The following is a 27,611-nucleotide window of genomic DNA, read 5'->3' as shown; positions in this document are numbered from 1 at the left end:
TTTACTTTCTTTCTTCCCAAGAAGCTGGGGAATGGTGACAGCTGGAATGGCCTTGGAAGTCACTTGTTGAAAACAGGTGCTCCACGAGCCCTTGACTAGCAACTTAGTGAAAGAATACAACTTTTAGTTTATTTAACCCATGCTATTTTTATTAGAATAGCATAAGATATGGCCACACTGAGGCTGCTAATGAGCAAGGGAAAAGCTAAAAGCTTTCAGGAATTAGGAGGCATAATACTCACACAAATAAGTGTACTGGTCTCTGAGCTAACTCTGACACTGGTAAACAAAGCAAACCTCTTTCTTAAAATCTCCCATAAAGACAATAGACAAACATTTAGAGTACCTCTTTGCACCTTGTATTAAAAGCCATTTCCATCTTCCTTCTGGTTTCAGGGATGCAACATTTCTTCATGACGGGAAAATAGTGTGGATATTTTAAGGTAATTTTATACTTGTCATCATCTGTCTTTTCTAAACTGTCAATGAAATCATCAGGAAGAGCACCTGCAAAAAATCATTTTCTCATACATCAATTTTTTCCACTCATTATTGGTTGATTTAGCATTGGCATGGTGCCTTTAAGAATCTCTAGGAATTCTGTAGAGTAACTGAAGTTCAAGTAAAATAATGACAATCCTTATAATATCATTTGGATGTTACCGGATTGGGGGTGGTAGTTAGAAGACAGGTGGCTTAGGAGGTGGTAATTCAAAACATGAATAGGCTTCAGTGCACTGGTGCAGATGGTGTTTTGATGGAGAACAGGCAAAATTAAGCCAAGAAAGATCCAGAACAGATTAAGAAGACACTAGGTTAAGTGACAATGTAGGGGACATTATAAGGCAAAAAAATGTCAAGGCACTGTTAAATACCAGTGTAATTTACCAAGAAATATTATGAAATCTCCTTTGGACTGTCTCTAAAAACAGTATACACTCTTATTAGCATAAAATCTATGCATGGTTTGGTTGTCTTTTCTGTAGAAGGCATGATGGGCTCTGTAGAAGGCACTGGTTCATTTTTTAAAAAATTCTTTCAACTCTGATTTGACAAATTATGAGGTAACATTATTTGGCTAAATTATGTTATTTAATCCAGAAAAAAAAAAAAAACAAAAACCACAGGATTTTACCAAGTTCGGCCTTAGAAAATACAAGGAAGGTATCATCCTCATTGAGATTTTTGTTGAAGTCGATACATAGCTCACTCATTCTTTTCTTCATTGCTTTGATTTCCTGAACAGAGGATACAAATACAGAATATGAACAATAAAATGAAACTTTGATTTTTATTGTCATTGGTCAAGTAAGTTTCACTTTTACATGAAGACTGGCTTCTATACCCAACCATCAGGAAGTACTTTTTTTAAAGGCATACTTGAGGAGTGCTTGGGTGGTCAGTCGGTTGAGCGTCTGACTCTTGATTTCAGCTCAGGTTTTAATCTCAAGGTTTGTGAGTTCAAGCCCTACATCAGACTCCGTGCTGACAGTGCAAAGTCTGCTTAGGATCCTCTCTCTCCCTCTCCCTCTGTCCCCCCCCCTGCTTGTGTTCTCTCTCTCTCTCATAATAAATAAATAAATGTTAAAAAAAAAATAAAGATATGCTTGATACAACAGTTCCCTTGCAGTCTTCTCTGCTATGTCCATGAGTATCTGTATGCAACATGTACAAAAAGGCAATTCCAGTGATGCAGTAGAAATTAGCTGTAAACTTGTAAGAGCTAAATAAATTTAGGAGGGATAGTCAAAGTGCACTCTGGCACATGGTATATACACAAAATAAATAGTTGCTGGGTGAATGGATCAATCTAGTAGCCTATTAATAATTAACATATTTCTAATCTTTTCCAATTCAAAGTTTTAATGTAGAAATCAGTATTTGGTGCTGAAGTAAACCAAGAGATAAGAAGTGCAAATTAATTCCATAGTTGCTTTGGAAAAAAGGCTATATCTTAGTGTTACAGAGCTTTGTAAACTGAGGTGATTTATGGGACCTAACATATGTATAAAAACTATTAAGTGGGAAATCAAAGGAAGAAAAAAAAAGGAAACCACAAGAAAAAAACCTGAGACATTTTTATTAACCTGTCCCATCTTCTAAAAATGCTAGATAATGAAATTTATATAAACCATAATGGTTCTCAAAGCATGGGCCTGACCAGAAGCCTCAATATCACCTGGGAATTTATTAGAAATGCATATTCTTCTTTTTTTTTTTTTTTCTTGAGAGACAGAAGAGAGAGAGAGAGGGGCAGAGGAAGATGAAGAGAGAATCTTAAATGGGCTTCATGCCCAGTGTAGAGCCTGAAGCAGGGCTCGATTGCACATCTATGAGATCATGACCTGAGCCGAAATCAAAAGTTGGATGCTCAACCAAGTGAGCCATCCAGGTGCGCCAGAAATGCATATTCTTGAGATTCACACCAAACCAATGAAAACACAAACTCTCAGACATGAAGCCCTGTACTCAGAGCTTTAAAAGCTTTCCAGGTAATTCTGTTGCACGCTAAATTTGAGTCGGCTGACTTAACACATACTGCGCAATATTGTTTTTGGACACTCTGGTAGTCACCCCAAACTCCCTTCCCCTCTCCCTCATTCTACAGGAGCCATGTAGATTGGGTGGGACCTGATCCTATCTGAAGTTCCAGGGGTGTGACTCTGTGCCAGTTAGGATATCAATTGGGATGGGACTGGTTCAGGTAAGCCAGGCCTGGCATTATCCTCACTAAAAGGGGATTTGGGATTTGGCATATGATCCAATCTGGGCCACCACTAAGACATGAGGGGAGGTTTGATGGAGACTTCTCTATGTCCTTCTGGATGGTGGAAATTCCCAGTTATACAAGCAAATAAATCTCCTGTTGTTTAAACTGTGTCAACAGGGTTTTGTGAGCTGTAAGTAAACACATTTTAACTAATACAGTGTTCATGCCCCAAATAGATTTGATGAGTGACCAGGAAGACAAAAGGTCAGATAAGTGAGATCAGTCACATTGCTCCTATAACTAGGTAAAGACACAAGGTGTTCAAAGGGCATCTGGGTGACAGAAAGGTACCCGTATGTCAGTGGTACCTTCAGTTGTATCTACTATGCTGAACATCACTTGGTTATTTCCTGTTCTACTGGAACAGGAGAATAGAAGAATGACCTGGAAACAAATCATGGGTTTGTTTTTCCTGTCCAAGAAGAATGAGTTAATTCTACAGCTGAGTTTACTAAACTGGAAGGTGTGATCAGCATTAGACAAGAGACAATTTGAGAAGCACTTTTCAGTAGCTAATCTCTCTGGCTTTAAAAGGTATATGCAGTTGGCCCTTGAACAACAGGGATTTGAACTATCTGGGTCCACATATATACAGATTTTTTTCAGTAAATAAATTTCAGTCCTGTCAGTGTTTTTTCTTTTGCTTACAATTTTCTCAATAACATCTTCTTTTTTCTGGCCTTCTTTAAGAATACAGTATATAATACACAAAACATACAAAATACAAGTTAATTGACTACATTATGGATAAAGTTCCTGGTCAATAGGAGACTTTAGTAGTTAAATTTCTGGGGAGTCAGAAGTTATATGTGTATTTCTGACTGTGCAGGGGGTCACCACCCTGACCCTCAGGCTGTTCAAGGGTTAACTGTATTAATCATAGGGTATTTCATTCTAAAATGCTTGTATTAAAACTCTCCATCACATGAACATAGGGGAAGGGAAGGAAAAATAAGATAAAAACAGAAAGGGAGGCAAACCATAAGAGACTTAATTATAGAGCACAAACTGAGGGTGGCTGAGGGGAAGTGGGTGGCAGGAGGGGCCAGATGGATGATGGGCCATTAAGGAGTGCACTTGTGATGAGCACTGGGTGTTATCTGGAAGTGATGAATCAGTGAATTCTATTCCTGAAATTAATACTACACTACATGTAACTAACTTGAATTTAAATAAAATCTTGACAGAAAAAGAATAAAACTCTCCATCATAAAAATTTTATTACCAGAGTGTGCTATCTCTGTATGACCAAGGGAGTGAGGATGCAAATCAACTATTAAGATCTGGAACCAGCTTTAAGAAAATGTAAAATACAGTAGGGAAAATAAACCCAGCACACATGAAACGAAGGTAAAATATACAGGATTAAAAAAAATCATGAGTTGTTTGTCAGTCACCATGAGGTTTACAAGAGTTATAGACTTTTTTTTCTTTCTTTTTTTTTTTAGGGGTTGCACAATTTAAAAACACTGACTACCAAATACACTGTAAATGGATTTAATATTATGTGTTATTTTCCATATTACAAATGTATTACTTGTTTTTTTTGTTGTTGTTGCTGTTGTTGTTGTATTTTGTTTATTTATTCTTTTTCTTTCCAATAAGAAAAATAAACAGGGTGCCTGGCTGGCTCAGTTGGTAGAGCATGCCTCTTTTGATCTCAGGGTCATGAGTCCAATCCCCACGATGGGTGTGAGGTCTACTTAAAATAAAACATTTTTAAAAATTAAAAAAAAAAAAAAAAAACTCACATTTTGTACTTGTTCTGGAAGATGGAGCCCATTCCTTTTTCCCATTTTAACTGACTTTTCCAAATATCTTCTGGCTTCAGGTTTTATCTTACCCAGATCACAGGTTTCCTGAAATGAAAGAGCATGACAGCCATTTCTGTACAACAGTGCATGGGTATATTATCAACTATGAGACCAAAGCAAATCTATTCATCATCTCTGTTGGGCTATGAAACACATAGGTGATTACGAGGCAGGCTCTTTTGAAGACCTAATTTCTTTTATGCTTAAGTGAGCTTTGCTCATTTAAAAGAGATAAATTAAATAAATAAAAAGCTAACCAGAATTGCTTTGCCTTGCATTAGAATCAAGAGCGTCTGTACTACTTGAACGTGTGATAATAGAAACATTTGCATAATCTCATTCTGAGCATTCTCTATGACCATGGTCTTTTTCATAAAACATATTCCTTATCACGAATCATCTGGATTTAATTTTCTATCATTTGGCTAACCTGGCTCCACTTGAGAGGCAGGAATAGAAATAATGGGCAAATTCTACACAAATGGAGAGTGGGACTCTTTTGCCAACATACCAAACAAGGACAGCTGGATAAAACCCCAGCCAAAGACTTCCGGCACTTCAAAAATGCCTTACTGTCGTTTGGCAAGAGAGATCAAGAGACGACAGCAAGCAGCATATGAACAAGTGTCTGGGGAAAATGAGTCAACACTGCACAAAAAGGAAGAAAGCTGGACAGAACATTTGAACCCTTATGCAGCAACACAAACAACATCACTCAAAAGAATGGAGGGCCTTGGAGGAGAATGGAAAATTCCCCCAGCAATAGCAAGGTAATAAAAACACCAGATGTTTCTTCAAAACAGGTGGCATAATATGCATGGCACATCTGGATGGCTGGTCAGTTCATGGTCCTTCGGAGGAAATGGACTGCAGACAGAGTCAGCAGGTGTAATGGACTCAGTTTGGGTGACAGCCAATGAGAGACTTCTGTTTCTAGAGCCTTAGAGATCTACCATTGGGTGCACTCTCTCTCCATGAAGACCTGGGCTGTCCACCCCTGAACTTTATATTTTCCCAACTAAGTTTATCTTTGAAAGAACAGTGCTCAGCTTTAGTGTCTGCATTTTAGACTGTTGGTGCAAACCTTTGCTGCAATAATTCTGTAATTTTTTACATTTTGTTGCAGCAGGTAAATAGCTGTATTTTAACTGAGGGCACTACTTAATATAACAATCTGTATCTCACTTTGCCTGCCAATAAAAAATTTTATGTCCTGGTACTAAAAAGCACTTGTTGTGCATACATTACTCATAGTTTCCTCGGCATTTATTCTCTGTGGAGGCAGAGAACAGTAAGTCTCCTTTTTCTATAATAATCTCCTTTCATATCCATGGAGAACTTCTGAGCATGCTGGCATGACTGGAGTTGGAACCCTCCCTAGTTGGTGTTGGCAAACACTGGGGTCCCCACAGCAGGTGCCTACAACAGCAAGAAACCCAGAATGGCCAGGGGGACTTAAGTGGGCTGTGGGCTGGCTCCCTCAGGGACAGCTAGCAGTTCAAATCACAGAGTTCATGTGGATGTGATTAACCTGGATTTATCAAGGCCGGTTTTAACAGTACCAGAAAGTATGTCCTGAGGTGTGGGGCATGGCAATAGGAGTTTCTAGAAAGTACAATACTGGATGTTGTAAGGTTGGGGAGCATCTAGGCAGGAGCTATATGTAGCAGGGGCAGAAAAAAACTGCAGTGAAAAGGGCCTGTCAAGAGTTGGGTTAAGTTGTGAAGGACCCAAATGAGCAGGCTGAGATTGGGAGCAGAGGGCTTTCCCATCAGGGAAGTGGGCCAAGGCAGAAGCCAGGCACACTGCTGCACAGCAGTGTACCACGTACTTGGTTCCTGGGTTTACCTGGTCACACTGGCCCTGACCTGAGAACAGAGGCTCTTCACATATCTCAGCAGCTGACGCGAGCAGAATTCTTACTCTCTGCTAAGCTCCATCAGGAGGGGCTCCCCAACTAGGAGTGCCTGGACTTGCTGTATCTGGGAGCACCAGGGCTGCTACTTCAGATAGCCCAGAAGCGTACTCAGCACAATAAACTCAAAACTCATGGTCTAGATTAGGTAAAAACTATTGACTCCCCCCAAAAGGTAAGACAAGCATAAACAGGTAGAAGGATGTTCTATGAAAAATCTGCCTTGAATTAGGTCTAATTAAAATATGACTAATCATCTGTACTGAAATAGTTGACTGGGCACAAAAATGACACTTAACAAAATTCTGACTCAAATGTAACCAGGCACCATCTGCCAGTCAGACTCTGAGGTCTCGGCAATCTCTGGAGGGCTCTAGTAGGAGTTAAGCACTTCTAAAATGTGCTTCTGAAGCACATTCCTGTCCCAGAGCTGATCATAAGAATATTCTCCCTTACAATCTCCAGGCAAGGTCAGAATTACTGCCCAAGTACTTACTACACTGTTCTGCTGGCCTTGCACCATCCTTGTTGAACAAGAATTGAATCCACTTGAATCCAACAAGGTCTCAGTCCTCTTTGGGTGAAGTTTCTCCTCTTCAGGGTTAGGGCAAGGCCTAAAGTGCTCTGAAGTAACTTTCAAATTTGTATAATCTGACAGCAGAGGCACTTAATTCATTTAATCTCTGTGGTGACAAGATTTAGTTTCCCCCTAACCTCTTCCTGTAACAAAGAGCTTTTATATAGAAGCGTGAAAGCACCCGTGCACACGTGCACAAACACTTACACATATGCTTGTATATTCATTTTACAGACAAGAAAACTGAAGAGAAGTTCCTGATATCATTCAGCTATTTATTAGTAAAAATGGAAAGAAGTAAATTTCTCAAATTCTTAATTTGGTACTTTCCCCAATATACCATATACCACTGTATTACAAAATCTTAATTTATTATCATTCTTCAAAATTTCATTATAAATAAGTGAAAATTTTCTTAATATCTCCCAAATCCTCCCCACCTTCTATCCCATGACTTTGTCCTTTTCTTCACAAGACCTTCACATTTTCAGTTTCTAAAATATATAGAGGCACCTGGGTGGCTTAGTTCTTTGAGCATCCTACTTTTGATTTCGGCTCAGGTTATGATCTTATGGTTTATGAGATCAAGCCCCTCATTGGACTCTGTTGACAGCACGGAGAATGCTTCGGATGCTCTTTGTCTCTCCCTCTCTCTCTCTTTCAAAATAAATAAACTTAAAAAATATGTAAATAAAAATTTTTTTCAGTGGGACATTCTATATTGTGTACACAAAGTAGGAATTATAACCGTGTTAAAAGAATCCTGAAAACAGGGGTGGCTGGGTGGCTCAGTCAGTTCAGCATCTGACTCTTGGTTTTGGCTCAAGTCATGTTCCCATGACCCTGTGGGTTCTAACCCCACGCTGGGCTCTGTGCTCACAGTGCGGAGCCTGTTTGGGATTCTCTCTCTCACCCTCTCTCTCTGCCCCACCCCCACTTGTGCTGTCTCTGTCTCTCTCAAAATAAATAAAACTTACAAAAAAAAAAAAAAAAGAAAAAAGAATCCCAGGGCGCCTGAGTGGCCCAGTGGGTTGACCGTCTGACTTCAGCTCAGGTCCTGATTTCCCTGTTCCTGAGTTCAAGCCCCGTGTCGGGCTCTGTGCTGACAGCTCAGAGCCTGGAGCCTGTTTCAGATTCTGTGTCTCCCTCTCTCTCTGCTCCTCCCCCACTTGTGCTCTGTCTCTCTCTCCACCTCTAAAATAAATAAACATTAAAAAAAAAGAATCCTGAAAATTAACATAGTATATTCTTTCGAATATCATTTAGAAAAACTGATATGCTAAAGCAATAGAAGATAACAGAATACAGATTCTATTGCAAAAGCTAAGACAGAGGCATAACTTACTTAAATATGTTATATATGAAGTTTTGTTCTCCTTTTTCCTGTTCATTTATTTAAACATAACTTATTGTCAAATTGGTTTCCATACAACACCCAGTGCTCATCCCAACAGGTGCCCTCCTCAATGCCCATCACTCACTTTCCCCTCTCCCCCATCCCCCATCAACTCCCAGTTTGTTCTCCGTATCCAGTGTCTCTTATGGTTTGCCTCCCTCCCTCTCTGTAACTTTTTTTTCCCCCTTCCCCTCCCCCCATAGTCTTCTGTTAAATTTTTTTTTAAACATGAAATTTATTGTCAAATTGGTTTCCATACAACACCCAGTGCTCATCCCAACAGGTGCCCTCCTCAATACCCATCACTCACCCTCCCCTCCCTCCCACCCCCCATCAACCCTCAGTTTGTTCTCAGTTTTTAAGAGTCTCTTATGCTTTGGCTCTCTCCCACTCTAACCTCTCTTTTTTTTTTTTTTTTCCTTCCCCTCTCCCATGGGTTTCTGTTAAGTTTCTCAGGATCCACGTAAGAGTGAAACCATACGGTATCTGTCTTTCTCTGTATGGCTTATTTCACTTAGCATCACACTCTCCAGTTCCATCCACGTTGCTACAAAGGGCCATATTTCATTCTTTCTCATTGCCACGTAGTACTTCATTGTGTATATAAACCACAATTTCTTTATCCATTCATCAGTTGATGGACATTTAGGATCTTTCCATAATTTGGCTATTGTTGAAGGTGCTGCTATAAACATTGGGGTACAAGTGCCCCTAGCATCAGCACTCCTGTATCCCTTGGGTAAATTCCTAGCAATGCTATTTCTGGGTCATAGGGTAGGTGTATTTTTAATTTTTTTGAGGAACCTCCACACTGTTTTCTAGAGCGGCTGCACCAGTTTGCATTCCCACCAACAGTGCAAGAGGATTCCCGTTTCTCCACATCCTCGCCAGCATCTATAGTCTCCTGATTTGTTCATTTTAGCCACTCTGACTGGCATGAGGTGGTATCTGAGTGTGGTTTTGATTTGTATTTCCCTGGTGAGGAGTGACGTTGAGCATCTTTTCGTGTGCCTGTTGGCCATCTGGATGTCTTCTTTTTTTTTTTTTTAATTTTTTTTTTTTTTAGCGTTTATTTATTTTTGAAGACAGAGAGAGACAGAGCATGAACGGGGTAGGGTCAGAGAGAGGGAGACACAGAATCTGAAACAGGCTCCAGGCTCTGAGCTGTCAGCACAGACAGCCCTGACGTGGGGCTCGAACTCATGGACCACGAGATCATGACCTGAGCCGAAGGCGGCCGCTTAACCGACTGAGCCACCCAGGCGCCCCTGGATGTCTTCTTGAGAGAAGTGTCTATTCATGTTTTCTGCCCATTTTTTCACTGGATTATTTGTTTTTCGGGTGTGGAGTTTGGTGAACTCTTTATAGATTTTGGATACTAGCCCTTTGTCCGATATGTCATTTGCAAATATCTTTTCCCATTCCATCGGTTGCCTTTTAGTTTTGTTGATTGTTTCCTTTGCTGTGCAGAAGCTTTTTATCTTCATGAGGTCCCAATAGTTCATTTTTGCTTTTAATTCCCTTGCCCTTGGGGATGTGTCAAGTAAGAAATTGCTGCGGCTGAGGTCAGAGAGGCTTTTTCCTGCTTTCTCTTCTAGAGTTTCGATGGTTTCCTGTCTCACATTCAGGTCCTTTATCCATTTTGAGTTTGTTTTTGTGAATGGTGTAAAAAAGTGGTCTAGTTTCAAAGTCTGCTAGAACTGATACATGAATTCAGCAAAGTTGCAGGATACAAAATCAAGGTACAGAAATCAGTTGCATTCTTATACACTAATAATGAAGCAACAGAAAGACAAATAAAGAAACTGATCCCATTCACAATTGCACCAAGAAGCATAAAATACCTAGGAATAAACCTAACCAAAGATGTACAAGATCTGTATGCTGAAAACTATAGAAAGCTTATGAAGGAAATTGAAGAAGATATAAAGAAATGGAAAAACATTTCCTGCTCATGGATTGGAAGAATAAATATTGTTAAAATGGCAATACTACCCAAAGCTATCTACACATTCAATGCAATCCCAATCAAAATTGCACCAGCATTCTTCTCGAAGCTAGAACAATCAATCCTAAAATTCGTATGGAACCACAAAAGGCCCCGAATAGACAAAGTAATTTTGAAGAAGAAGACCAAAGCAGGAGGCATCACAATCCCAGACTTTAGCCTCTACTACAAAGCTGTCATCATCAAGACAGCATGGTATTGGCACAAAAACAGACACATAGACCAATGGAATAGAATAGAAACCCCAGAACTAGACCCACAAAAGTATGGCCAACTAATCTTTGACAAAGCAGGAAAGAATATCCAATGGAAAAAAGACAGTCTCTTTAACAAATGGTGCTGGGAGAACTGGACAGCAACATGCAGAAGAATGAAACTAGACCACTTTCTGTTAAGTTTCTCAAGATCCACATATGAGTGAAAACATATGATATCTGCCTTTCTCTGCCTGGCTTATTTCATTTAGCATAATACCTTCCAGTTCCATCCACGTTGCCGGAAATAGCCAGAATTCATTCTTTTCATTGCCAAGTAGTATTCCCTTATATATATAAACCACATCTCCTTTATCCACTCGTCAGGTGATGGACATTTAGGCTCTTTCCATAATTTGGCTATTGTTGAAAGTGCTGCTATAAACATTGGGGTACATGTGCCCCTATGCATCAGCATTCCTATATCCTTTGGGTAGATTCCTAGCAGTGCTATTGCTGGGTCATAGGGTAGTTCCATTTTTAATTTTTTGAGGAATTTCCATACTGTTTTCCAGAGCAGCTGCACCACTTTGCATTTCCACCAACAGTGCAAGAGGGTTCCCGTTTCTCCACATCCTCGCCAGCATCTATAGTCTCCTGATTTGTTCACTTTAGTCACTCTGACCGGTGCGAGGTGGTATCTCAGTGTGGTTTTGATTTGTTTTTCCCTGATGAGGAGTGATGTTGAGCATCTTTTCATGTGTCTGTTGGCCATCTGGAACTTTTATTTATTTTTTTTTTAACATTTATTCATTTTTGAGAGACAGAGAAAGATAGAACATGAGTGGGGGAAGGGCAGAGAGAGAGGGAGACAGTATCTAAAGCAGGTTCCAGGCTCTGAGCTGTCAGCACAGAGCCTGATGCGGGGCTCAAACTCACAAACCGAGAGATCATGACCTGAGCCAAAGCTGGACGCTTAACCTACTGAGCCACCCAGGTGCCCCTTCTGTCCTTTTAAATGTTGTTTTCTGTTAGGTTTCTATCTGACTATGGTGAAGCAGGCATTCTTAGGCAGCTGCCTACGTTCCCAGACAGGAGGGCCACACAAAGGCCTGCTTGCTTACTACTAATTCAACTTACCACCACAGGAGCCCCTGCTTTGGTATGAGTCACAGCACAGTGAGGACACTGGGAGTGGGAAGTGTCATCCTGAACGAAGACACATTTAACTGGGGCCCGTTTAGCTCGATTTGGCATACATTCACCGAGCTCTCACTTACACTAGGTACCAGGGAAAGAAAGATGAATATCCTGCAAGTGCTTTAAGTAATATGAAAGAAAAAAGATACATTAGCAGACAATGTCAGGATCACGTAGTGAGTGAAGACAGAGTTAAGCACTCAGGAAGCACAAGAGTGTCTGGCTAATGGAGAAACTAAGGCAAGGTAGTTGATGCTTTGTTTCTAGGCTTTTAAAGCCTCACAAAGCTACAAGTTTCAGTAGTTCTGATTATGACCAATAACTAGACTTACGTATTTCAAAATCAAGAAGGGATGGTGTAGGTTAAGACACTTATCATTACCATGCTGAATTTTGGACTTAGTTTTTTCCTTCCCTGCCACTCTCCCTTTTTTCTTCTCTTTTCTTTGTTTTTCTTTTCTTTTTTCTTTTCTTTTCCTCTTTTCTTCCATTCCTTCCTTCCTTTTTTTTTTTTTTTTGCCATGGTTTTAAGGCATGTTTCCTGTATTTTAATTTGGCATGAGGCTTCCATGGCTGGTGGAATACAAAAATGTATAATGCTTCAAAGCATTATTTTACACTTTAAAATTAAAACTTTTCACTAGGTGGCTGAGATTAATCAGCCTGACAAAAGCCCAGGGCTCTAAAAGATTAGTATAAACAATATTAAAATAGATAACTGTATTTCTCAATTCAGCTTGCATAATTGAGACTCTAATTTCACTAAAGAGTCCCTCTTCTGTGCTTATTACTCAGTAGTCCACTGGAATAAAATGTTATATGCCTGGACTGTTTCAACATAGAGACAGTGCATTTTTCTCACCACTATGGCTTGAAAGAGGGTCTATGAAACCTTTGCTGGCTTTAGCCAACAACTAAGAAACCTTTGTCAGGATGGGGAAACACCAAGATCTGTGGCCTTGACTGCTGGCTTTTGATACCTGGACATTTTATTTTAAACTGAAAGGAATAAGGAAATGTTTGTTTTAATTTCTTATTCCTTTTTTTTTTTTTTCCTGGTAGAATTAAGGATAAATTTAACATGTTAAATTTGCATGTAATAATTTTTATATAACAAAGGGGCAAAATTACATATACATGTTATAAAGACAAATGAAATCTACCCTTTAACTTATGAAAAAGAATATTAACAACACTGCTATACTTTCCTATGCAACAGGTAACCATTCTCTTGAATTTTGTGTTAAACATTTTTTTTTTTTTTCAATTTTACCAGTATGTATACATTTGGTTTGCTTCTTTTTGAGCTTGGTAAAATGATACTGAGTTGTAGGTAGTGTTCTGGGACTTTTTTCTTTCACTGTTACTCATATTCAGCCATGCTGTTGCACGTTGCTGTAGTTTATTTACTTTACTGCTATAAAATATTCCAATGTAAATATACTAAAATTCATTGATCCACTTTCCTGCTAATGGAAATCTAAGTTGTTTCAGTGTTTTGCTATTATAGATAATGTTGTTATGCACAAGTGTCCAATTTCACCTGTGTACAAATGCAAAACTATTTCTAGATAAATGGGGAGGTAGGAGACAGTGAGGATATGCTGAGTTATGGAGAATGTGAGATCCTACTTCATAATATTAAGTTTTTCTCCAAATTAGTTATTACTCTAATTTTTAAATTAATTTACACCTTTACCAGTAGTGAACAAACATTCCCATTGATTCACATTCACAGATTGTTGGCACTGTTAGACTTCTTAGATTTTGCAAATCTAGTGAATGAAATGGTATCCTATTGGGATCTTCATCTGCATTTCCACAATTACTGACGAGGTTGAACATCTTTTCATGTTTAATTGACATTTATGTTTCTTCTGAAATATCTTTTCATGTCCTTTGCCCATTTTTCTTTTGGGATTTGTTGTTGTTGTTGTAGCTCTTTATATATCCTAGGTACTAATGCTTTGCTAGTTTCCTGTTTTATAAATTTCTTAATTTAGTATTTGGGTATTTCAGTATTTTTTAGTTTTAGTGTCTTTTCACATTATTAATAGAAGTTCTTTATTTTTTCTAAGCCTCAAAGTTATAAATGGGCATTTGTTTTTATTTATTTTATTTTTTATTACTTTTTTTAATGTTTATTTATTTTTGAGAGAGAGACAGAGCATGAGCGGGGAAGGGGCAGAGAGAGAGAGACACAGAATCTGAAGCAGGCTCCAGGCTCCAAGCCATCAGCACAGAGCATGACGTGGGGCTTAAACTCAAAGACCACAAGATCATGATCTTAGCCGAAGCCAGAGGCTTAACCAACCTAGCCACCTAGGCTCCCGTATTTTTTTTTTTTTTAAGTTTACTTATTTTTGAGAGAGAGAGAGAGTGTGTGTGTGAGCAGGGGAGAGGCAGAGAGAGAGGGAGACTTAGAATCCGAATGAATAGAATGCTTAACTGACTGAGCCATCCAGGAACTCCAGAAGTTCTTTATTTTAATGCAATCATGTTTATCCATCTTATGCTTTAGTTAGGACTTTGGGGTCTTGTTTCACAAATACTTCTCTGCTCAGGTATCATAAAGACATATTCCTATATAATTTTCGAAAAGCTGTTTCTCCGTTTGCTTGTGAGGAGAAGAACCAATTTTTTCTTTCCCACATTTGAAAACCCCTGTCCTAGCACCAATTACTAAAGGCCTAGTTTTCAGATTGGTCACCAACTGTTTCTAGCTTTAGTTTATGAACAATGACTAAATATTTACCTCTGTGGCTCTTGAGAAGTTACCATTTCTGAACTTCAGTATCTCCATTTATAAAAAAGGGATGCCTCACAAGCTTGGTAGGAAAGTTAAATTAGATAACTATACTGCTGTGTAAATGTAAAGTACTAATCACACATAAGAAGGAGGCAGGAAGACTATGGCACACTGGTTAGTCTCAGGCTTTATTATAATTTCATCCATCTAGAGTCAACACATGACTTATTTTGGAGGTTTTGAAACATGACTGCAAATAAGTTGATACTCCTTAGACTGAGATGTCGTGTCCCCTGAATTCGGGCAGATCGCAGTGACTGGTCAATCAGTACAGTATGGCAGAAGTGATGCTAGGTGACTTCTGAGGTCAGAAAATGTAACGGCGGCTTCTGTGGAGTTTGTGGAAACACCATTCTTGGAGTCCTGAGTCTCCATGAAACAAGTCGTACTACCCTGATGCTGCCATGCTATGAGGAGGCCCAAATTAGGCCACATGAAGAGACAACATGTAGGTGCCCAGACATGACACCAAGAGAGATGTCTGGTTAGCCTCCACATGCTTCAGCTCCAGCCACCACTTCCTTTTTCCATATAAGACCCCAAGCCAGAGCTACCCAACTGATTGATTCCTTTCTGAATTCCTGATCCACAGAAACCATGACAGAAAAAAAAAATGATTGCTGCTATTTTTAGGCAGTCAGTTTTGAAGTAATAGATTATACATCAATAGATAACTGGAAGGCTTACTGAACGCAGATTTTGCACAAAGAACTGAGAAAAGTAATTTCATATATTTTTTAAAGATTTTATTTTTTAAGTAATCTCTACGCCCAATGTGGGGCTTGAACTCAGAACCCTGAGATCAAGAGTTGCATGCTCCACTGACTGAGCCAGCCAGGTGCCCCTAATTTCTTATTTCTATTTATTAATCCTAGGTGAAGAACAACACAAGAGCTAAAATAACATTTTATATCAAACTAAAAATATATTTGATTATTGTCTACATTGGTGGTATCTTGAAATCTCAATATTACTCACAGTACCCTCATTTTAGTAGGTTATGCCTGAAATTGCTGATTTCATATACTTTTAAGAACCTATTATCCAACTTAATGAAGGCTTTATGTGTCACATCATGGTTGCCCTATTTTACTTACAACATTACACTGAAAAGTAAATAGATATATCTACCTTTGTCTTTTAGGTATAATGGGATGAAATTTACCATTTGTTAAAGTGTCCAGTACTAGCAGAAAACTCATATTGATACTTTTAGATTTTAAAAAATACTGCCTATATACCGAGTAATATATAGAATTGTCAAATGGCTATATTGTATACCTGAAAGCAATTTGACACTATATCTTAACTATATTAGAATTAAAATAAAATAGAGGCACCTGGTGGCTCAGTTCGTTGAACGTCCACCTTGATTTCGGGTCAGGTCGTGATTGATCCCAGGGTGGTGGGATTCAGTCCTACGTCAAGCTCCATGCTGAGCATTGAGCCTGCTTGGGATTCTCTCTCTGTCTCTGTCATCTCCCTCTACCCCTTTCCTACAGTCATCCTGTCTCTATCAAAAAAATAAAATACAATAAAAAAAAATACTGCCTAAATAAACACAACTCTTTGTCAATGAAGGTATTTAAAGGTAACTAAATTCACCAGATAAGTTCCACTGCATAAAAAAAAAATTGTTATTTGTTTATTATTCTGATCTAACCTTAACAGATACAGTAAAAGCTCCTACCAATGGTCACGGAACGAATGACATGCATGGGAATAATTACTCTCTTGGAAAAAAGGAAAAATTATGGAAATGACTCTGAAACTACTGTAAATTATTACAATAAAACCAGCCCAAACAAATAAACTAATATGATGAATGCACTGGTGTCTATCTGGTATAGTATTTTAGTATACTATCCTGGCAGCAGTTTGTTTCCAAATTTACTGGGATCAGATTCCAATAAAAGTGTAACAAAGAAATCTAAAGTGACACACCTTCCATATCTTGAGAACATTCATAAATATCAGAGAAAAACATTAAACACGATATATAACATTAAGATTGCAATACCTTCTTGAGGTTAGAAAATTCCAAATGAAAACTTAGAAGTCAGAATGAAAACAGAGTTAACAAAAGAAAATGAGATATTCTGGAAAAAGTTTTAAAATACATACCTAATATAGAGCTAGAAAGGAATTAGATGGGGGGGGGGATGAAATAAAATAAAGGAGACTGTAAGGGCCATGATTTGAGTCACACAGAGTAATAACTGAGGTCAAAAAAAGAGAACAATATAACTAATAAAAGAATAATCATGAAGTTATTAGTTTATGTTATTGTTATAGTGCTAAGGGTGAACAGTTATGGGGGCACTTGGGTGGCTCAGCTGGTTAAGCATCTGACTCTTGATTTTAGTTCAGGTCATGATCTCATGGTTAGTGAGTTTGACCCCATATTGGGGTCTGCACTCACAGTAAGGAGCCTGATTGGGATTCTCTCTCTCCCTCTCTCTGCCCCTGTCCTGTTCTCTCTTTCAAAATTAATAAACTTAAAAAAAAAAAGATGAATAGTTATGAACAATATAGATGAATATAAATTACAGGGTAAAAAGTGCCTATCTGACATGAGAGAATAGACAGCACATATATCTTAAATGTCTAAAATCTTGATTACATATTCTTCAGTAAGTTAAAACATGAAATAAAACTGCTTTCTTATTTCAACTCTTATCATAATTTGCTAAAAGGAACAAAATGTTTGAGATTTAAAAAAAATTTTTTTTAATGTTTATTGTTTTTGAGAGAGAGACAGAGAGCAAGCAGGGAAGGGGCAGAAAGAGAAGGAGACACAGAATCGGAAGCAGGCTCCAGGCTCTGAGCTGTCAGCACAGAGCCTGATGTGGAACTCGAACTCACAGACCATGAGATCATGACCTGAGCTGTAGTCGGCCACCCAATGGACTGAGCCACCCAGGTGCCCCCAAAATGTTTGAGATTTGAATAAAGAAACATGCAAAATTAAACAAAAATGTCTAGGATTATAAAGAATGGCTGTTTTCCAAACAAATTGCTGAGTGTCATGAAAATAAAAATTCAAAGCAAAGACATGACGAAAATGCTAGGAAGCAAATCAACATTGGTGATGAAAATATCAAAAGCACTCAAGGCAGACCCACCTAAAACATTCATTATCTGTAATTTCTGTGAGTCTTGAAAAATGTAAGGATGACAGAGAGGAATGACTTTGGCATGCAGCATCAACAGTATGTCATTAATATCATGGCCAAAACCACGTGATATTTACAGATAAACAATTCAATTCCATTTAGTTGATCTGATCTAATATAAACCTTGCAACATTTAGAAAATTCAAAGAGTAACCATTATGTTCATGACAATTAACAATCCTTAGATTTATAGATGTACACTTTTTCACACTTGGTCTTTAGTATTAAGTGAATGTAATTAGCAACTCAACATTAACCTATGTAGTATAACAATAAATACTATGCTGTACCCATTACTATAATAATTAGAAACAGAATCTAGAAATTTTCAAATACCTTTTTTTAAAGTTTGTTTATTTTGAGAGAAAGAGAGAATACAAGCAGGGGAGGAACAGAGAGAAAGAGAGAAGGAGGGAGGAGAGGGAGAGGGAGAGGGGGAGGGAGAGAGGGAGAGGGAGAGGGAGAGGGAGAGGGAGAGGGGAGAGGGGGAGAGGGAGAGGGAGAGGAGAGGGAGAGAGAGAGAGAGAGAGGAGAGAGAGAGAGAGAGAGAGAGAGAGAGAGAGGCGGGGGGGGAGAGGGGGAGAGAGAGAGAGAGAGAGAGAGAGAGAATTCCAAGCAAGTTCCACACTGTCAGCGCAGAGCCTGATGCGGGGCTTGGACTCATGAACTTGAAATCATGAAATCATGACCTGAGATGAAATCAAAAGTCTGATGCTTAACTAAATGGGCCGTCCAAGTGCCCTCAAATACTTTTTATTGTTGGTCAAAGATTTTTACTTTTTTAGTACAGATTTTGTTTTTCTTTTAAAAGGGTTTATAACATCATTTACCTGTAAATGAACAATTCTCAGAAATATATCTTCTCTCATGCTCATCTCGATATCAAAACGAGAAAGTCTTTTGTCTGCTTCTGTACTTGCTGCCCGCACTTCTTTGTCAGAGGAGACATGCTGGGGAAAATCTAACATGGTTCGTTCCACTGTCAATAGAGGACAAAATCATAAGGATTCATCCAATCAGCATTAAGAAAAATACCTCCTACCTAGATGAATGATTATCTTAATATAAGTTTTTCATTTTATGCCTTCTGTAAAGTTTTGTAAGGTTATCAGGAAACAGCATCTAATGCAGGACTTGGCTGTTGCAGTGGCATTATTAGGAACAATAAGGGTATAAACTGAGCACTTATCAAAGTATGTTTAGGGTGTAACTATTAACTGGGAATGCTGAAAGATAAAGACATAGTTCTCATACTAACACATTTTATAATCTGGTGTGTGGGAGGAAGGAACAGTACATGAAAAGATAAAGAATACAGGATAGAGCAGCTTAGTTGCCAAAAGAATGGGATAGTAACTCGAACACAGCAACATTAGGACTGGAGCACTATGTAATACCTATGATGAAGGCTGGACCTTAGGGCGGGCAGGGCAAGAGGAAGACCTCAGGAGAGGACTGGAAAAGTAGAGACTACAAGCATGGGGACTGGCAGAGAGAGAGGATGTTTTAGAAAAAAGCAGACTTACTTACTTACTTACTTATTTATTTAAATATAATTTATTGTCAAACTGGTTTCCATACAACAGTCAGTGCTCATCCAAACAAGTGCCCTCCTCCCTACACATCACTCACTTTCCCCTCTCCCCCACCCCCATCTACACTAGTTTGTTCTCAGTATCCAGTGTCTCTTATGGTTTGCCTCCCTCCCTCTCTCTAACTTTTTTTTCCCCTTCCCCTCCTCCATAGTCTTCTGTTAAGTTTCTCAAGATCCATATATGAGTGAAAACATATGATATCTGCCTTTCTCTGCCTGGTTTATTTCACTTAGCATAATACCCTCCAGTTCCATCCATGTTGCTGCAAATGGCCAGAATTCATTCTTTTCATTGCCAAGTAGTATTCCCTTATATATATAAACCACATCTTCTTTATCCACTTGTCAGGTGATGGACATTTAGGCTCTTTCCATAATTTGGCTATTGTTGAAAGTGCTGCTATAAACATTGAGGTACATGTGGCCCTATGCATCAGCATTCCTGTATCCTTTGGGTAGATTCCTAGCAGTGGTATTGCTGGGTCATAGGGTAGTTCTACTTTTAATTTTTTGAGGAACCTCCACACTGTTTTCCAGAGAAAAGCAGACCAATTTAGTTGGGGTTGGGGAAGTTTATTTAAAATAGAAATTCCTAACCTTCACTACAGATTCTTTAGAGAATCTAGTCAAAGTTATGGACCGTCCCCGAAATGCAAACGTTCATACAAGCATAAAAGTTCCATACAATTTTAGAAGATTCCCAGAAATCTCAGTGGACACATCCAGTGAACAGTTGAATACTGGGACTATTCCTATTAAATGATGGTGGTAACGAACTGCTCTAATTTTCACATATTAAAATTCTTTCTTGGGTTTTTAATACATTTGTATTGTGACTTTCATCGGGCAAAAATCTGATGTCAGTGAAATGACCCCAACTACAGAAAAAATGAGTATGGTTTATTTTTTTTTGTTTTTATTTATTTAAAAAAATTTTTTAATGTTTATTTAATTTTGAGAGAGAGAGAGAGAGAGAATGAGGAGGGGAGGGGCACAGAGAGGGAGACGTAGAATCGGAAGCAGGTTCCAGGCTCTGAGGTGTTAGTACAGAGCCTGATACAGGGCTCAAATTCACGAACCATGAGATTATGACTTGAGCTGAAGTTGTATGCTTAACCACTGAGCCACCCAGGCATCTCTTTATTTATTTTTGACAGAGAGACAGAGAGAGGAGGGAGGGGAAAGTCAGAGAGAGAAAGAGAGAGAGAGAGAGAGAGAGACAGAGAGAGAGAGAGAGAGAGAGAGAGAGAGAGAGAATCCCAAGCAGGCTCTGTGCTGACAGTGAGGATCTTGACATGGGGCTCTAACCCATGAACCATGATATCGTGACCTGAGCCAAAATCAAAAGTTGCACGCTTAACCGACTGAGCCAGCTAGGCAACACAAAATGAGTATGGTTTATAGGAACGGTGTGGCTATACTGTGACAATGAATACACTTTTATTAGCTTTAGTACTTTGAAGGTATTGTAAACAGGTAAAACTTCCACATATGATATATGGTAGACAGTAGAGCTATCCTTTCCATACCAAGAAACTATCCAGTTAAACAAGCTACCTCACTCATATCAGTCCTCTTAAAACAGTGCTATAAAGCTGTAAAAAGAAAAATCACCTCAAATATCTGCATAAATTCATAACATGTGGTTTAAAAAGTCTAATTAAATAATTATTCTTTAAGGATTTGATTTAATATACACTTTTATGTTCCTTGATTAAAGAATGGAACAGAATTAAAGTTTCATAGATGTAGCACCTGTTTAAGTGATAGAGTTAACTATATAGGTATAATTTCTATTTACTTTTTAAAATTAAGTCAAGGAGATATTAAGAAAAAATCAAATTGCTCAAGAACTAAAATGAGCAGAACAAAATGCAGGAGCCTAAAACTGGAAACATATTCTTAAACAAACAATAATACTAAAAACCATTTCCTTCCTTACTTTGCCACAAAGACCTAAACCAGACTTATGCTCTTACTGCCAAACTATAAACAATATTGGACACTAGTCAAATGAGGTTTTAACAGTTACTGCAGGAGGCAGAATGAGCTCTGAGAACAAATATAGATAAGATAAAGTTGGTCTTTAAAAATCTCCTAAACTCAAAAATTTTTAGGATTAACTTACAGAGGTAAATTTATGAGAGAGCAAGGACTTCTAAAACTAAAAGTATATTTAAAAGATGCATTACTGGGGGATGCCTGGGTGGCTCAGTCGGTTAAACTTCTGACTTCGACTCAGGTCATAATCTCACGGTTTCTGAGTTTGAGCCCCGTGTTGGGCTCTGTGCTGACAGCTCAGAGCCTGGAGTCTGCTTTGTATTCTGCGTCTCCCTCTCTCTCTCCCCCTCCCTCACTTATGCTCTCTCTCTGTCTCAAAAATAATAAATAAACATTAAAAAAAATAAAAGATGTATTATTGGAAAAGCAGCAGACTTTAAGATAATTTTTAAAAAGATTTTGTTTTTTTTCCCCACTGATTTTTATATTTGTTAAATGCATAATTCACCAGGCTGGCACACCATGTTGGCCATATGTGACTGAAGAAGAAATGAGTCTCTGAACCAAGGACAAACCACATATAGCAAGGGAGACACACAAAATATTGCCTTCTGGGAAAACTCTGCCAAATGCGAACAAACTCCATCCCTTTGAGTTTGACTAACGAGACCCACCAGGTCTTTTTTATTTAGTAGTTTAAACTCAAGACTTTTATCCAGAATTAGTGGCCATTAATGAGAGTGAAGCAGCTGGTGGGAAGAGGCAGAAACTGAAACAGAAGAGGTAAGAGAGTCCCTATTAAGGTGGGGCACAGGGTAGGGAATTCTTGGTGTTGAGGGGTTGGTGAGGGTTAAGAGATGACTAGATCACTAGGGCTGTACAGGATTCTGGACAACCTTCCAAATTCCAGAATACATACAAATGTTTATGATATCCCGATAACTTACGTTCTTACAAAACCTGGATAGCCAAGGTTGTTTAGCCATAACTATATCACAGAATATGTCTAACCCTTAGGGGCAATTGGAGTGAATCCCCATTCCTTTAACTCAAAGGGCTTAATACTTATATTATAGAAATAATGTATTTTAAGCATAGGAAATATGCAAAATAGAGAAAGGCATAGAGAGTAAATTTTAAAAAATCAAGCATAAATCCGATACCTAAGAAATTAGCTACTAGTAAAATTTTCTTCTGGTTTTCGTCTCTGTATTTTTTTTCTATGTTAAGAAATGCTGTTCCTCAACATGATTATGGCTACATAGTGTTGCAGAGCCTGAGCATACCATTACGTGGTCTTTCTATATGCTGGATGGCACCCAGGAGTTGTTTCCAAGGTTCTGCTATGACAGAGTACCTGTTTATACATAAATTTGTACATAATTTTTCCTGTATCTGATAATTTATTTAGATTAAATGCTTAGGTGTGGAACTGCTGGGCTAGGGTATGAACTTCTTAAGAGTTTTGATATATTATGTCAAAATACTCTCCAGAAAGCAGATGTAATGAGATTGTACATTTTGTAGCACCACTGCCAACATAATAAAACATTTTAATTTTATTTAATTGAATTCTAAGCAATTAGTTAATCATTATGGAAAAATCAATGTCTTGTAAAACTGGAAAATGATTGCCAACACAGAAAGCATAAAACGGTTTATGATGCCTACAAAATGAAATATCGATGGGCATCTGCATGCTACTCACCTATATACTTCACTTCAACATCTGCCAGTGCCTGCAAACAGTTCTCGTAAGTTACTTCCTCAATGTCAAGCATTCCAATAGCATCGTACACCTGTTTGGTCTGCACAATGAGCTCCTCAGTTCTTGTTTTAATTTGCTCTGGTGAAAGATCCCATCTTAAGACATTTCTGCCAGCTACAGTATAGGAAGACATTGCCTGAAGAGAAGACATCACTTCTCTTCCTAAAGTCATTCTGAATAAAATCCTAGAACCACCAACTCTGAAAAGAAACAGAAAAAGAATAAAAATTAGACATCTGTTGGTCCAAAGCCAATACACAAATGTATACTGTCTAATTATATTAAAAAGAACTTTTTAATAAAATTGAGCAAGTCTCTTTCAGGTGAACACGTAAGCACAAAATTAAATGCATTTGTTTTTTTTTTCCCTTGAATGTAGATTTAATGAAATTAGTACTTACCAAACACTGAATTGGTCATGTAATTAAGTCATGGTGAGAAATGAAATTAGGTGTCAAAGACATAATAACTGTCCTTTATAAATTAAACCAGTAATCTTTTTTTTTTTTTTTTTTTTTAACGTTTATTTATTTTTGAGACAGAGACAGAGCATGAACGGGGGAGGGTCAGAAAGAGGGAGACACAGAATCCGAAACAGGCTCCAGGCTCTGAGCTGTCAGCACAGAGCCCGACGCGGGGCTCGAACTCACGGAACGGGAGATCATGACCTGAGCCGAAGTCGGATGCTTAACTGACCGAGCCACCCAGGCGCCCCAGTAATCTTTCTTATATAAATGTTATTCTGGTGCTGGGGCGTCTGGCTGGCTCAGTCAAAAGACCATGTAACTCTTGATCCTGTGGTTCTATGTTCAAGCCCCACGTTGGATGTAGAGATTACTTAAAAAAACAAAATCTTAAAAAAAATAAAAATTAGGGACACCTGGGTGACTCAGTTGGTTAAGTGTCCTTCAGCTCAGGTCATGATCTCGTTGTTTGTGGGTTTGAGCCCTACATCGGGCTCTGTGCTGACATCTCAGAGCCTGGAGCCTGCTTCGGATTCTGTGTATCCCTTTCTCTGCCCCTCGCCCACTCTCTCTCTTTCTCTGTCAAAAATGAATAAATGTTAAAAAATTTTTAATTAAGAAAAAATTAAAATTAAAATAAAAAAAGTTATTTCCTGTGTCAACATCTACCTACAATGTTTCCAAACGTTTTTATAATGAACAGCATGTAAAAAAATGTTTTTTTACCAAAATTTCACACAAATCAACTATGAAAATTTGAATTTAAGGTTTGGGAAATAAACTCTGGTATTGCTATGGCATTATTCTTTTTTTTTAAATATTTTTTTTTTTTTCCAACGTTTATTTATTTTTGGGACAGAGAGACAGAGCATGAACGGGGGAGGGGCAGAGAGAGAGGGAGACACAGAATCGGAAACAGGCTCCAGGCTCTGAGCCATCAGCCCAGAGCCTGACGCGGGGCTCGAACCCACGGACCGCGAGATCGTGACCTGGCTGAAGTCGGACGCTTAACCGACTGCGCCACCCAGGCGCCCCGCTATGGCATTATTCTAAAAGACAAAAGAAATTAAGTTAATGATAACAATCCTTTACCTCCCTGAAAACCTCAAACTAATAATTGATGCCATATGTGTGTATATATGTACTATATATCATGCAATATAATTTTAGAACTTAAAAATAAAAATATTATAATTAATGGCTAACATTTGTTGTGTGTTTAGGCACTGTATTAAATGCTTGCCATTTATTCACTTAGTCCTCAAAACAAAACTATGAGGCAGATACTGTAGTTATTCTCATTTTACTAAAGAGGAAACTAAAACACAGGAAAGTTAAGTAACTTGTCCAAAGTCACATAGCTGGTTATATGGTGTGAGCTAGGATTAAAAACCAGACGGAGATAATAGAGATCCAGAACTCACACTCTTAACTGCTATGCTAAACTTCAATCCTATTATCTTACAAGACCCCAAAACGACCCTATGAGGTAGGCAGTGCATTATTCCCTTTTTAATGATGAGGCAGTTGAGGCTCAGAGAGGCTAATGACTTATTTAAGGTCATTCACTTAACAAATACTTATGAGCATATATTGTCTGGTCATTGTGACAGGCATCAAAGATAAACGGACAAACTTACTAAGATTCTGCTATTATTGTGGAGAGACAAACTGATAAAGGAACTATTATTCTATATTGAGGTGAGTGAGATGACAGGTATAAGCAGAGGGAACTCTGAAAGACCTCAGAAGGAACTTTTCTTGGAAGATTTTACAGAGGCAACAAGGAGCAAGCCAACATCTGGACTACATCCAGAAATTATCTAAATGCCAAAAGCTGTAAGGAGAGAGAAATCTGATAAGGTCAGTAAGGACTACAGAATATGAAGAGCCTTGGGAATCAATAAAGAGTTCAACCTGAAGTCTGTGAGAGAGCCACTGAAGGGTTTTAACCAGGTAAGAGATGAAATAAGGTATACATTTTAGAGAAATTGCCCAAATCAAAGTGAGTTGAAAGGTTTGGGAAAGAGAGATTATACTAGAGGAAAGCTACTCCTGTAACTGGAGCATAATATCATGGTATACTGAATTAGGAAAAGGGGGGAACTGGAGTGACTTAAAAGATATTCAGGAAGTAGAATCAGTATGACTTGGTACTTGGTATAGGGGTGGAGGGTGAGAAAGTCAAGGATGTTGTCCAAGGTTCTTGTAATTGGATGTATGGATGGTGGTAACATCATTAAAATAGGCAATGTAGAAAGAGGAGGAGGTTTTTTGGAGAGAGGGAAGAGATATTCAATTTTGGACATGCCAAGTTTGAAGTGGTGTGGCACATTTAAATGGAATTCATTAATATGAGATGATAATTGGAGTTAGAGGAATGGTTGAACTGGCCCAAGGGAGTTTGCAGATTAAGAACAGAACTGAGCCCTAACTCTAGTTTAATCATGGAGATAAAGGAAAACCAAACCAGAATGGATTTAGGAAGCTGTGAAAAGTAAGCAGAAAAAAAGGGAGGGAGGGGTGCCTGGCTGGCTGGGTTGGTAGGGCATTCAACTCTCGATCTCAAGGTCGAGTGTTTAAGCCCCACCCTGGGCGTGGAGGCTACTTAAAAAAAAAAAAAAAAAAAAAAAAAAAAGGGAGTAAATAACTGCCAAATGTACAAATCTCAAGAAAGATGGAAGAGTCTGTTAAATTTAGCAACAGGAATGTCATTGATGATTCTGGCAAGAGTAGTGTCAGCGGGATGGTGGGGTGGAGGTGAGACTACAATGATTGAGGGATAGGAAGAAGGTAAAGAACTGTAGAGTACATCTAAGTGATTCTCTAGAGTTGGATATATTTTACTTTTATTTTTATTTTTTTATTTTTGGGAGAGTGCAAATGGGGGAGTGGTGGAGATAGGGGAACAGAGGTTCCCAAGCAGGCTCAGTGCTGACAGGCTGACTGCAGTGATCTGGATGTGGGGCTCAAACTCACAAACCAAGAGATCATGACCTGAGCAGAAGTCAAACACTCAACTGACTGAGCCACCCAGGTGCCCCAAGTTGGATGTGTTTTAGATAAGAAAAGAGACTGCAGTCTCAGTAAAATCAATAAAACAGGTAAAGTGGGAGTAGTTAGGTTGTAGTAAAAAAGTGTGGGTTTGAATTTAAGAATTCAAAGGTTAAGCAGTCTGATACGATTCAGGACATTTTTCCAGAAGTGGATGGTTGATATAAATGAGTTGAAGAATGCAATCTAGTATTGGATAAATTGTTTATGTGGACACTGGAGTCAGCAGCTTGACAGCTGGGCCTGGGAATAGAAAGGAAGACTGAGCCAGAAACCAAAGTCTTCAAAGAATGGAGAAGACCAACCAGGTATCTGGTGGAGGACATCATGAGCAGGGTATAGAATGATAAAACCAGATTATGAGCCTTGAAGGTGTTTATACAATGGTGAAGAAGTATTGGTCTGGGAGCATAAGTGAGGGCAAGGCAGGAGCTGGCAAACAAAGAAGATGTGGTCTTTCCTCTTTACTTTGTGATATATGGGGTGTGAAAGAGAGGGATATAGAGAAAATATTTTCCCCAGGGTTGAGTGGATTTCAGTAATGGTTACTAGAAGAAAAGACAATCCAGAGAGTATCAAAAGGGGAGGAGTTTGTTGACTACAGGACAAGGGTTCCAGAAATAACAAGGCAGAAGTCTAAGAGTAGAATAGATAGCTAAATATTTGTTCATTGTCCAGCCATTCACTGCCTCCCTCTAACTAAGTCTATGCACATATTTCTTCCTAGTACCCATGCACACCATGACTACCACACCCCCTGCCATGTCCACGATCTGTGAACGTGGCTGCCCGTACCCTCAAACTCCTGTGAGAGAAACAGGTCTTATTTCCACTGTGTGTGACCAAGCAAGCTTGTGTTCTTGACTGCAGC

At 38.6% G+C, this 27,611-nt stretch overlaps 1 protein-coding gene across 1 annotated transcript in view; it reads right to left on the bottom strand.

Annotated features, from left to right (window-relative positions):
* NLN (neurolysin) overlaps nt 1–27,611 on the bottom strand; it is a 102,188-nt gene that overhangs the window by 37,459 nt on the left and 37,118 nt on the right. Inside the window, exons 2-6 of the mRNA XM_045494617.1 lie at nt 23,163–23,422; nt 18,690–18,838; nt 4,522–4,629; nt 1,136–1,238; nt 347–507 (exon numbers count right to left, since the gene is read on the bottom strand). Of these exons, the coding sequence (XP_045350573.1) occupies nt 347–507; nt 1,136–1,238; nt 4,522–4,629; nt 18,690–18,838; nt 23,163–23,422 (781 nt within the window). The remainder of the gene's footprint in view (nt 1–346; nt 508–1,135; nt 1,239–4,521; nt 4,630–18,689; nt 18,839–23,162; nt 23,423–27,611) is intronic.

The sequence above is a fragment of the Leopardus geoffroyi genome, chromosome A1, assembly GCF_018350155.1.
Source record: "Leopardus geoffroyi isolate Oge1 chromosome A1, O.geoffroyi_Oge1_pat1.0, whole genome shotgun sequence".
In the NCBI taxonomy this organism is placed as follows: Eukaryota; Metazoa; Chordata; class Mammalia; order Carnivora; family Felidae; genus Leopardus; species Leopardus geoffroyi.
The sequence above is the reverse complement of the archived record's forward strand: the minus strand, read 5'-3'. Positions and strand labels throughout refer to the sequence as shown.